Source organism: Vigna umbellata, chromosome 9 (genome assembly GCF_029865625.1).
Source record: "Vigna umbellata cultivar VRB3 chromosome 9, Vumbellata_1.0, whole genome shotgun sequence".
Taxonomy (NCBI): Eukaryota; Viridiplantae; Streptophyta; class Magnoliopsida; order Fabales; family Fabaceae; genus Vigna; species Vigna umbellata.
The window spans coordinates 23780818-23794008 of NC_142173.1; the positions used below are offsets into that span (position 1 = coordinate 23780818).

Consider the following 13191-nt stretch of genomic DNA (forward strand, 5'->3'; position numbering starts at 1 on the left):
CAAAAGCAATCAACAACATCAGTAGTTACTGTCATTTGATGTCATCCAGATTTGATGTTTGCTGTTGCCAAAGTAAGACCTTTGCTGCTTAAAATTTCAAAAGCGACATGCTCTGCTCGTAAGCTATATTAATCATTCAAAATTAATTCAACTTAACGATTAAGGATGCTTTGTTGATTCATCGTAAATAAAACTGTGGTCGTTTGTTGATTGATGAAAAGATGCATACTTCTCCATAATGCCCCTGTCTCTGCATTATTACTCAACAACTTTTGCACTCTCAGACATATCATATCACCATATATACCAGCCATGATTTGCTACAATACTATTATTTTCCACATCAAAATGTTGTACTTGTAATTATACTTACAATATATTTATTATACTTCTAATTCCGAAGAAACATAATTGTTCAAGGCCAAAGGCATAAGAAGCAAGAGTCTATTTTTCATTCTCTTTATATTACTTTTTTTCTTAATAATACGTTGGTTGAAGCTAGCTGTGACCTGTCAAATTAAGTAATTTCCATTTAGTTGGAAGATGCTTGATAAAACATTGGAACTTGGAAGTTTCTATCTGTTAAAACCAGACCAGAGTTTGTTTGGTCGTATAAGTTGATGGATTTTGGAATGTATTTCTTCCTTTTCGTCGTAGGCATAACATGTGCAATCATTATTTTTCCTAACGAACAAACAATTGAAGGGTTTATTTATCCTAATCCACACATCACCAACTCCAACCCAACTAAACCGTTTTTGGTATCTATTTATTGCCATCAGTGTGCGTAATAATTAGGAACTCAATAAATAAACTACAATCTTTAGTAGTAAAATTTAGTCTTTAATCATGATGCTAAGAAGAATGAAAAGCTAAACCTAAAAAGAACACTAAAGCAAAGATCATTTAAGGATGTTATTAATTTGTATTACCAAAATTTCTAACAGGTTTGAATCCCAAATTGACTTCTTCTTATCATAATAATCACATCCAAGTGGCTATAACTTCACTTTCAATCTATGGCATAGTTTCCATTGTTGAAATGTGACAAAACACCTGTAGCCATCCAATAAGACCACCACACACATTTCTTCAAACTCACCTTAACTTCATTTACTCACTCTCTCTCTCTCTCTCACTCTCACTCTCTCACACCCACTCGGTTCCTTCTTCCCTCTTCCCTCTTCCCTCTTCCCTCTTCCCTCTTCCCTCTTCAACCCCATTTTCTTTTTCTTTTCTTTTCTTTTTCATCCAAACATGTCCTCACCAACATCATCCAATCTCATCTTCTTCTCAATATTACTCCTTTCTTTTGCAACAACAACAAAATCCGACAACCCACCGTGCCCGTATCCGTGTTACCCACCACCCACCGGAGTCGTCACTCCCACAACCCCTTCAGTTGGCGGTGGTTCCACCGTTACACCGGCACCACCTCAACCCGTCTTAACATATCCGCCACCTTCCGGCTCCTACCCTTATTACCCAACACCGCCTTACGGCGGCGGGGGCGACAACAGCGGCGACGGAGGTGGTGTTTTTGCCACCCCGCCACCCCCTGACCCTATTCTTCCCTACTTTCCGTTCTACTACAAGAATCCACCCAACAAGCCAAAAGACAACTCAGCACCGACCAGTTGGAAGAAACGGAAGGAGATGGTTTTCATAACTAGTTTGTTGTCGTTGCTTCTTCTCTTTGTATAACTCTTTTCATCGAAATGTTCATGTACTCTAAATTGTTAATTTAATGCTTCTTTTTTCCCCTGTTGTTTTTAGAAATATAATGTTAAGTTACCCACGTTTTCTTTTTTGTTGCGTTTAAGAAAATGTTACTTTATCTGTTGTTTGCGGTTGTGAGGTTTTATGAGCATGATGTAGTTCTTCAGGGGAAGGGAAAAACAGAGGAGGAATTTCGAACTGGAAGAGCTTGAGACAGAGCAAAACAAAAGAATAAAAACTCCGAATTTTTGCTTGGTTTTTTTAAGCAGGAAATAAATTGGTTTAAATTTTGAGCATTTTTGTCTGAATTGAATTGAATTGAATTGTGTGATTATTAGGATAGAGTCACCGCTATATATTTATGTCACCTGCTTTGGATAGTTGTATGTAGAGCTCTTATTTTCTTCTTCTCTTTTCTTTTGTTTTATACTTTAGTTGTTTGTTCTTAATTGTATATCAAAAACTGTTTTTTTATATATATATATATAGTATAATAGAAAAAGGATTGAATAATAAAAGTAAGCATAAGATAGCAAGTGAAAAAAAAATGAAAGATAATTTTATATATGGTTTTCCTTTAAGAGAAAGATGAAAAAGTCATAAAGTGTTTCACATTTTTCTTTTGTCAAAGCGTATGCAAGAAATTTCATTACTACTTTTTTAAAAAAATTATTTCAATTAACTATTTGTCTCTATAAACCTGCATAGTCTTTACATATAAAAAAATTGTGTTAGTTTTTTTTTAAAAAAAAAAAGAAAAATTCCTTTAATTCTTGTCGGCATTGGCTGATATGTATTGCTTTTAATTGTTTGGACTCTTGTTATACTATTTCATGGTATATTCAATTAATTAATAACTAATTTGATCTTTATAACTATCCAATTCCGTCCTCACTGGCTTCCATTGCTTCCACGCACACTCCATGAAAGAGAACTGGCTCTACCCATAGTAGCTATTTGGCATGTCCAATCATCAAGCATATGTAATAAAATAAAGGTCCAAAATATAATTTTGGGTTAAATATGTTTTTAGTCCCTAAACTATTGGCCGTTTCTGGTTTTCGTCCCTCTTCCAAAGTAAGGTACAATTTGGTCCTCATTCTTTAGAAAAACGTTCGTTTTAGTCCTCAAAATTTTGTTTTTAGTCCTCGTTTTAGTCCTCAAAACGTTCGTTTTTTCGACTAAAACGAACGTTTTTTAAAGATTGAGGACCAAATTGTACCTTACTTTGGAAGAGGGACGAAAACCAAAAACGGTCAATAGTTTAGGGACTAAAAACATATTTAACCCTATAATTTTTCTGTATAATTGTATGATAGTATTTTATGTTTTTCATAAATAAGTTAAATTATTGTTTTATTTTTTATTTTTATTTTTATTTTTCAATTTAAAATGTGATAAATAATAAAAATATTATTATAATAACCATTGAATCTTATCAGTATGTTACGTTAAATGTGTAATTAACAAAGTTTTAGTTTACAGTCATATATTATGTACAGGATAATAGATTTATAGTGTTTGGTATCTCTCATGATAGAGAAATAAATAAAAACTTAAATTATAAGGAAATTAAACCTAAAATGTTAACATTTTAAATTATTCTAATAAACTTTTACATTTAAAATAAACAAACTTTTATATTTTAAAATAATATAATAAATGATTTTAAAAAACAAAGGTTTATCTTATAAAATAATCTAATACACTTCAACATTAAAAAAACATACTTTATCAAACATGTACTCGATTTGGAATTTTCAAATTTTAAAAAACATGTATCGGATTTGGAATTACGATGTACCAATTTTTAAAATCTTTGTATGTCTTGGATTTGGAAATGCAAAAGAGAGAACATTGAATTTTAAAATTCTATTTTTCCTTTACTAGATTTCGACATTTGATAAAGGATAATCAAATTTCAAGATCCAATATTTTTCTTTTCGCATTTTTATATCCAAGACATAAACATCTTCATATTAATATACAATCAACTTAACAATCTTATTAATTGCGAGAGTATTTATGAAATTTAGAAGTGCAGGATAAAACTCTTGAATGTGTGCACTAGTGCAAAATATACTTATTAAGTCTATAAATTGAAGTCAGTTAAAATAAATCAAACTTAAAAAATGGACGGTCATAATTTGGTAAATAAAAATCTTGGACGTGCAAGGTGAAACACCCTAGTATATGTTACGGTCGTGTAATATATGGGCCCAACAAAGGTAAGACCAAAATGGTTAAAAGATTATCGGGAGCTTCTTCCTCCACCTCACATTTCTTTTCCCTGCACCCGCAAAATTTGCTGTGATATCCATTTTAACCCTACACATTATATATATAATATTTTAAAGGGTTAAATATGTTTTTAGTCCCTAAACTATTGGCCGTTTCTGGTTTTCGTCCCTCTTTCAAAGTAAGATACAATTTGGTCTTCATTCTTTTCGAAAACGTTCGTTTTAGTCCTCGAAAACTAACACCATTTAAAAATTTGGTCCTCATTTAGCAACAAAATAAGGACTAAAACCAAATTTCTGAGGACTAAAACGAACGTTTCGAAAAGAATGAGGACCAAATTGTACCTTACTTTGAAAGAGGAACGAAAACCAGAAACGACCAATAGTTTAGGGACTAAAAACATATTTAAGCCTATTTTAAATTAATTAGGTAATTTTGCTGCTACCCACACCGTAGTAAATATTTATTACATTGCCTCTTTTGCTATATTCATTTCAAAAAAATTTAAGATTTATTTACCGTATTTGATTTGTGATATGAAGGTTCTACCTTCCATTTGTTTAATTTGTAATCTAAAAATGAATGTAAATTCTTCCATCATTGGTATCTCAAACTCTCCCTACATAATATTTGCAAATCTTTTACAAAGAGATTTATCAATTGATCCAAAAATTATATCATCCACGTACACTTGAATAAGCATAATATGTTCTCTTACTCTCTTAATGAATAATATTGAATCAATTTTTCCGTTAGTAAAATCATTTTCCAATAGAAAATTGTTAAGTCTTTCATATCAAGATTTAGGTGTTTGTTTTAATACATATATAGTGTTTTCTTCAATTTATAGATGTGATTAGGAAATTTATAATTTTCAAATCTAGGAGGTTGTTCTACATACACATATTCCTTAATAAAGTTTAGAAAAGCACTCTTAATATTCATTTGATATAATTAAAATTTCATGATTGAAGCATAAGCAAGAAGTAGGCGTATAACCTCTAACCTCGCAGCAGGAGCATATGTTTTATCATAGTTTATGCATTTTTCTTAGATATATCATTTTTCAACAAGCCTAATTTTATTCTTGGTTATATTTTTCATCTTCATCCAGCTTGTTTCTAAACACTCACTTTGTTCTAATGACTTGGTGTACTTCTTCTTTAAGAATTATTTCCCAAACTTCATTCCTTTCAAATTGATTGATCAATTCCTCTTGTATTGCTATGCACCACTTCGTCATCTTGAAAAACATATTTTATTTGTTTTCGACTCTATCTACGAAACAAAAGCTACATTCATACACATATTTGTTAAATTTTTTCTAATGGTTACCTCCTTTGAGATTTCTCCTATTATGTTGTCCAATGATAATCCTCTGGGTGATTGCTAAGTTTTTGCAAGATCTTCAGGTTGAGAAGGAGGATTCTCATCAAGATACATCTCATCAAGTGTCTCCTTTAGATATTTTTCATTACCTACATTTGGCTTATTTGACTCAAGAAGATTTTCTTCAAGGTCCACAATTTCATAAAGACATGTATAGATTCTTCAATATTTAAAGTTGGGTTAAATATGTTTTTAGTCCCTATACTATCAAGCTATTTTGGGTTTAGTCCCTCTTTCAAAGTAAGGTACATTTTAGTCCTTCTCCTTAAGAAAACTTTGATTTTAGTCCTCCAAAATTAACACCGTTAAAAACCAGCTGACGTGGCTAACGGTAGACTGAGATGATTTTCTTTTCTTGCGCTGATTCAGTTTTTCTCACCTTTTTTCCCTCTCTCTCCCTCGTCTCTTCCTTCCATCTTCTACCCAACCTCCCCACCCTCTGCAAAAAGGTCATTGACGCTGTGCAACTTGGGGAGTTTGTGCAACTTGGGTGGTCTGCGATAGAACAAACAAATTAGGCTGTTGAGGTTGCTGGGGTGGAGTAGGAGCACCATAACCTCTTCTGTATCTAGGATCAAACGGTTGTTGATAGCTATCAGGATATTGAATTCCAGAAACACCATGCTGCACTTGAATGGGTACTGACTCCTAGATGATGAAACACATGGAATAATTTCAAATCATAGAAAGAGAGTATTTTCAAAAAAGCAGCGGTTTTGAACTCTTTCTCTGCAAGCAATTAACCATTTGAAAAGGAAACAAAAAAAGTGAAGAAAAGACATGTATACAGAAAGCTTCAACATTGGACAAAAATAGAAAAACAAGAAGCTGAATTTTGTACATAGGTCTCTTCAATCAAGAATACTTTACAAGAAATACTTTTTCTATTGTTGTAGTCAATAGCCCTTGACTAGCTAAAATTTCAGCATATTTCTCAACAAGCTTGCATAGAGAAGCACTAAACCGCTTCTGCCCAGTTGCCAAGGCAAGGACAATAGTCTTTTCCATTAAATCCTAACAATATATAATTATGTCAATTTACAAGTTTTAATAATGCTAAGTGGCAATTTTGCAACGGTGAAAACAAAAAGTAATGATAACTGTTAATATTTGATAACATGGTCCATTCATCTCTCTGAGCAAACTGTTAATATTTGATAACATGAATAATGAGTGCAATACAAAATAACCTCAATCATGAAAATTAATGGCTAATATGGCGTTTTTCTAATTTGTACTATAAGAGAAATTTTGGACTCAACTTGATCCAGTAACAACAATACAAAGACATGTAGTTAAAAGACAAATTGAGAAAGGGAACTGAAGCAGGCTTTCAAGATTCAGTAATTCTAGAGATGGCAAAATCTTAACAAGAAATAATAAAGTATCAAAGAAAACCAGGGTACATTAAGAAAGAAGAGCAAGTGACTGTGAAAAGCTGATAAAACTTCATTAGGTAACTCTAACTTCTTTTATCATGTTAAAATAACAAGAATCCTAGAAGAGAGTAATGTTTGCATTATTTGCTATTCATTGAAAATCACAAAATTTGGTAGCTCCCACCAATTATCATGTTATGAGTTTCTATTCTCTCTGTTAATCCAGAAGTAGGGCTTACTAAATTTTGCGATTTCCAATCAATAGAAAAGAGTGGTTGCTAGAACTCCTCACACTAAAACGATTTCAGCACTTCAAATTCCAACCAAAAAAATTGACTAGCAGCAAGGACCAATAAGACTTACACTACAAAGAAGAGCAAAGGTTTCCTTCCAGAATTTCAGGGGCCTAGTGTTCACTAAGCTCATTTATTTGCAATAACTAATGCATATGGCCATTTATTTGCAGAAATGCATTGCATAACTGCCCACTCAATATATATGTTCAAATCTTCATCCAAATTTGTTGTGGGGAGGTGAATTTGGATCTCGGTGGGAGGTGATACCGGTAGGGAGGTTGGGTAGAAGATGGAAGGAAGAGACGAGGGAGAGAGAGGGAGAAAATGTGAGAAACGCTGACTCAGCGCAAGAAAAGAAAATCATGTCAGTCTACCGTTAGCCACGTCAACTGGTTTTTAACGGTGTTAATTTTGGAGGACTAAAATCAAAGTTTCCTTAAGGAGGAGGACTAAAATGTACCTTACTTTGAAAGAGGGACTAAACCCAAAATCGCTTGATAGTATAGGGACTAAAAACATATTTAACCCTTTAAAGTTCTTCTATTGAAAATTCTATATGTTTTGCTTGTAAGAGAATACACCACAAATATAGTCTCATCGACTTTAGAGTCAAATTTTCCTAAATTCTCTTTTCCATTGTTTAAGACAAAACATTTGAATTCAAATATCTTTAAATGAAACACATTTGATTTTGTTGTTTTCACTTAACTTTGGTTTCAATTGTCAAGTTTATTACTGCCAACTAATTCATAATTATTTCCTTCATCTTTCAGCATCTTTTTCCCTTTGCATAGCATAAGTTCTTCAATTTTAGTGTTGTTACATGTTAAATAGAATATCCTATATTGTGAATTCTGATTTCTTTGCATTCTTTGCTACCATAAGAACATCCTTTGATAGTTATGACCATTCTACATTGCACCAACCAACATCTGCATTCATCCCTCCCTTCTTGCATTAATTCATGCAGAATTCATTTCATAGTACATATAACATCATTGCAATTAGAAAAATTTGCACTAAAATGATATGTTAGAAGCTATAAAAAAAATGCCCAATTGCATACATCTAAAATTTGCATTCCATTTAACCTTCTAACTTCATATTAATCATTGTTATGATAGAATAGAATTTCCTACATCCATTGTATCATAAAATACATTGTATTAGGCATTTAAGATTTTGCATTAATTTGCTTTTGATAGTTTTGATAGAACATGCATTTTATTATTACCTAGAGTCATTCATTCATTCATTCAATTTTCATTTCACCCATTACATTATTTCTTTTCTTTTTAACCAAGGTTAGCTACTCAAATTTAAGACATAACAAGAACTAAGTCCTATTTCCATTTCACCAATTACGTTCTTTCTTTTCTTTTTAACCTAGGTTAGTTACTCAAATTTAACAAGAACTAAGTCTTTGAATTGATCTCGAGTCTTCCTTATCCTACATTAAGGGTAGTTCTTGGTTTGTTGAACTTTTAGCAGCAAAAAAGGCGAATCCAATAGATCGTCTAACGCTTTATTGTATGTACGTTATAATATTATTTTGTCTATTGTGTTACGTTCTCTTTTTCTATGCAATTTTTTCAGTACACTACCTTTCGTTCAAAAGCTTGAATCAAAATTAAAAGAACATTTATAAACATGAAAATATTCTAAGAATGTCTTCTTCATTTAAATTAAAAGAAGATTTAGAAACATGAAAATATTTTTAGAATGTTCTCTTCATTTTTTATATCTATCTCTTCTGTACACAACCCAATAACCTTTATAAGACGCAACATAACATCTGACCTAATAAAAAAAAATACATCTTTAAGTGAAAGTTAAAAGCTCAAAATAATTGATTGTTTTTTCAGATAAGCTTATATAAAGAAGATTGCATAAAAAAAAAAGAAAAAAAAAATAAAGATCTCGGAATCAACAATTATCTCTCTTACTACTGTTTTCTAAACCTTACATCATCTAACTATTGTTTTTGAGAAAAAAAAAAGTCCCTTTACAAGATCTGAAAATCTTTATATTGATTTCAAATTCTCTCTATAAGAATTAGATATTATGTTCTTGTAATATATAAAATACTTTACTATTTTCTTTTATAAGTGAATTAAAATACTTATAAATTTAACCAAATGAAGTTAAACCTTCTAGTTAGTTTGAAGTGAGCTCGTAAAAAATAAATAGGTCTTATTACTTTTGTTTTTCAAATGTTTTTCTAAATACAATTTAAACTTAAGTGTTTAATAACTATTACACATTGTCTAACTCCTGGAAAAAAAAATTAAACATTGTTTTGCGAAAATATTATTCAAATCCCCACTTTCTAGAATTTTCCGTGTTATAGCATTGAGATTTGTAATTGAGAATCTACAATATAATATAGGAGAATTTGATGACTATAAGCTGTTGTTCATACGTCATTGTAAGAGTCCCTCAAATAACAAACAACGTGTTCAAATTAATTGTTGAACTCCTGCCTGTTGTATCAACAAACAATTATGACAAGTTTAAGCACCAAAACAGAACCTACATGACCAACTCCAAATTTGGCTAAACTGTCGGCAGTTGGATGTCTTCCCTAAGTCTGCTGGAAGTTAAGGTTCAAATCATGAGAGGTGATACTTCTGATGTTATCCGGCAATGGTGCATAAGGATGGGTGGGAACAGCTTTTAAAATCTTATGAGCACAGGCCATTTTTATCAAACGAAAAGGGTTAGAATTTAAAATTGGGCATTATAATGCCCAAGTGATCAATTCTGGTTTATAAACCTGTTATTGCTGAGAATCTTTGAAGTGAATACTCTCTAACTCCCTAAATTTGTTGTGTACATTTCCATGCATTTTCTTTTAAGTCGATGCCTCCTCCGAGCAAGATCAGAGTTTCAACATTAATTAAGACAGTAAAACTTACAAGATAAAAGTTTTAAGAATGTACTCATAAATTTAAGTTAAACATTGTATATCACTAGATCATGTACTCTTTCTCTTCTATGAGTTTCTTGCTTAGTCATATACTAGTGACAATCAGTGAAATTGTAAACCCACCAAAGGAAAGTCTAATTTATGGGCTAAGTAGTATGTAAGGCAAAATATAATATTAGTATGCTGGAGCAGCACAAAAACTTTGCATTAGGAGCAAATGCAACCAAATTGGAAGAACATCTATTCAGCCTGCTCAACCAGTGTCATGCATCCTTACCCACAAAAATGAAATTTAAAGATATGTAATAACGAAACTTACATAACTCAAGCAAGGAAAAGTCTGGAGAATTGACCTTACTTAACAGCCTCACCCCCTATTTCTTTCTTCTTTTCTATCTATGAGAAATAGTGATATAACTGATAACATGCTTACTTAAAAGTTGAAAACTTGTACATTCGGTGAAAATTAAATTAGTTCTTCTAGTTAAAAAAATTGAAATTAAAGAAAGTCAAATTACTTTTTTCGAACAATATATTTTGGAAAGGAAAGAAATTTAACTAAAACAATTAGATTTCCATAAATATCAAAATGTTATCTTCTATTCCAAATAATGCCTAATAGAATGAAAATGGGAACAAAGGCTAGTCCTTGGGGAAGACAACCAGGTCATTTACACAGTGATAGAGAGAATAAACACCATCAAACACAAAGCATTACTTGTTCATAAGTTTCAAATTATATATCACTGGATCATGTATTCTTTCTCTTCTGAGTTTCTTGCTTACTCATGTACTAGACCAATGTATTTCTTAGATTATGTGATTTTCTGAGTTTTGGCAAATTCCTTAGACAAAATATATTAAATTATAACAATGAAGTCAGAAAATGTGAGGTGCCTATTTTTACTTTTCAAGAGTAAGGAATTTAAGGTTTAGATTCAAATACAGAGTTATAAATTTTGGTAAAAGAAATGCAAAACTTGATATAAGATAACATCTTTCAAAATTCGAATGTCCTAAATCCTCATTATAAACATGTTTTAGCCTTACTAGCAAGTTCAATATCAAGTACAATGAGAATGCATCAGCGAATAAACTTGTCAACAGATGAACTTACCTGAAGTTCAGAGATCAAGTGTAAAACCATCATATGCATTAACTTTGCAATTGCATTTCAGTTTATGAAGCAAGACATTGCAGGAATAGTATAGCACATATTTAAGTCCAAACGAGCACGACAAAATCTAGACACAAACAATTAAATTTGCTAGTAAAAAAATCAAAACGCAATGTTCTAACAAGCAAAAGAACTGTCATAATAATAAAATCTAACAGGTGTAATTAACTTATCAGATATCAATGCAACAATAAAGAGGGAAATTAGATAACAAGCAAACACAGGCACATAATGTAAAAAACTCACAATGTAAAAGAACACGATCCTAATGTAGTCACAACAATAGAAAGGAAACGTCACTAAAATACATCAATTTATTGCTTCTCTTATGGGATTGCAAATATTTGATACAAAATGGGTTTGCTACAAAACAAAATTATGTTTCATTAAAAATTAGAACGTCCGCAATCCTCATTATAAAAATTTTCCTGCCTTTAATCAAATGCAAAGAGAAAGCTTCAGTGAATAAACTTGTCAACACAGGAACTTACCTGAAGTTCAGAGATCAAGTGTAAAACCATCATAAGCATTAACTTTGCGCTGGTATTTCAGCAAGGCATTGCAAAAATATTATAGCGGGCATTTAAGCCCAAACGACCACGAGAAAATCTACAGACAAACAATTAAACTTGCTAGTGCAAAAACTAAAACGCAATGTTATAACAAGCAAAAGAGACTGCCATCATAATAAAATTTAACAGATCTGACTAACTTATCAGTTATCAATTTAACAACAAAGAGGGAAATTAGAGAACGACTAAACACGCACATAACATGTACAATGCAAAACATTCGCAACGTAAATCGCAACTCTAACTTAGTCGCGACAGTAGAAAGGAGACATCAGTAAACTACATCAATTTATTGAATCTCTTATGGGATTGCAAACGTTTGATACGAAAAGGGTTTACTGCAGAACAAAATTACGGTTTTCGATTGGGAGTAGAATTAAGGAGATGGAGAATTCAATGGCTGTATATATAGCTGGGATTTGTAGGTCAAGGGAAAGAATCAAAGGATTAGATATTGCGGGAGGTGCAGGGTTGGGCAAAAGTTAGGGTAAACTCAAGCTAGGGGCTGGACGGGTGAAGAAAGGGAATATATATATCATTTGACAGTCATTTTCCGTAGAGCTATGGAGTAGAGTGATATTGTATTGGTTGTCAAAAGGAAAAAAAATATCATAGAAATAAAGAGAATTAGTTTGGTTTGAAACAAAATTAAAATATTTTCTCCACTATTTCCCGCAAACAAGAAAAAATCACATCATCGGCCTTTATCAAAATAATCTTATATCAAAATAAAGTGTTGAAGGTGTAGAGTTTTTTTAATAAATATTTTATGTGTCCAAATTCAATATTAATCTCTAATTGATCTTTATATATATTAATACTTATAAATTATAAGATTGATTTGATAGATTTAGAAAAGAAGATAAGAGAAATTTTGGGTTCTAACTAATGAAAGTTATAATATTTGTTTGATGGATTTGAAGAGATCATGAATAAAAAGTTGTGAGTTTAATTATCTTCGTTAATAAATAACTAACATTTGACATATAATATATAATATATATAGTACTAAGTATATCTAATATAATCTTCGTCTTTTTATATAACAATGTATTCGAGATCATCTTGATCTTTCTATACACTGACATCTAAAATCTATGACAACTAAATATTTCAAGATCATTTTAGTCAAATTCATCAAGATCATCTTGGTTTTAACAAGTGTAACAATTGATATGTTCTTGACAATATTAAATCTTATAATGGGTGACATCATATCGTCTCAATAATGGCCAACACCATGTCGGCCTAGATCATGCCGACTTTGTTATCTCTTGTATGGATTAAGAGTTAAATTATTTTACAAAATCAATTAAGAAAATTAATTTTGGTAATTACCAAATATAATAATTATGTCTAAGATGTATACTCAAGAACGCTAATTACCAAACAAAAAGACCAAAGTCTCAATACTACTTTATTTCTAAGATCCTTATTTTCCCCATATCTTAATTCATCCTTCTCAAGAATTTTCATTTCCGAAAATTGC

At 31.3% G+C, this 13191-nt stretch overlaps 1 protein-coding gene and 2 non-coding genes across 3 annotated transcripts; 1 reads left to right on the plus strand and 2 right to left on the minus strand.

The window, feature by feature from the left end:
- Positions 1-1094: 1094 nt before the first annotated feature.
- Positions 1095-1761, plus strand: LOC148192976 (hydroxyproline-rich glycoprotein family protein). Its single transcript, XM_088098341.1, has one exon. It carries the CDS (start codon positions 1258-1260, stop codon positions 1702-1704), a length of 447 nt encoding a protein of 148 aa, XP_087954467.1. The 5' UTR covers positions 1095-1257; the 3' UTR covers positions 1705-1761.
- A 9272-nt stretch (positions 1762-11033) lies between these two features.
- Positions 11034-11097, minus strand: LOC148192977 (small nucleolar RNA snoR101). Its single transcript, XR_015782441.1, has one exon. It is a non-coding gene; the product is annotated as a small nucleolar RNA snoR101 (small nucleolar RNA).
- A 487-nt stretch (positions 11098-11584) lies between these two features.
- Positions 11585-11648, minus strand: LOC148192978 (small nucleolar RNA snoR101). Its single transcript, XR_015782442.1, has one exon. It is a non-coding gene; the product is annotated as a small nucleolar RNA snoR101 (small nucleolar RNA).
- Positions 11649-13191: the final 1543 nt, after the last annotated feature.

Coding starts and splice junctions, on each gene's coding strand:
- LOC148192976 (XM_088098341.1), top strand. CDS start 1,258: ATGTCCTCACCAACATCATCCAATCTCATCTTCTTCTCAATATTACTC.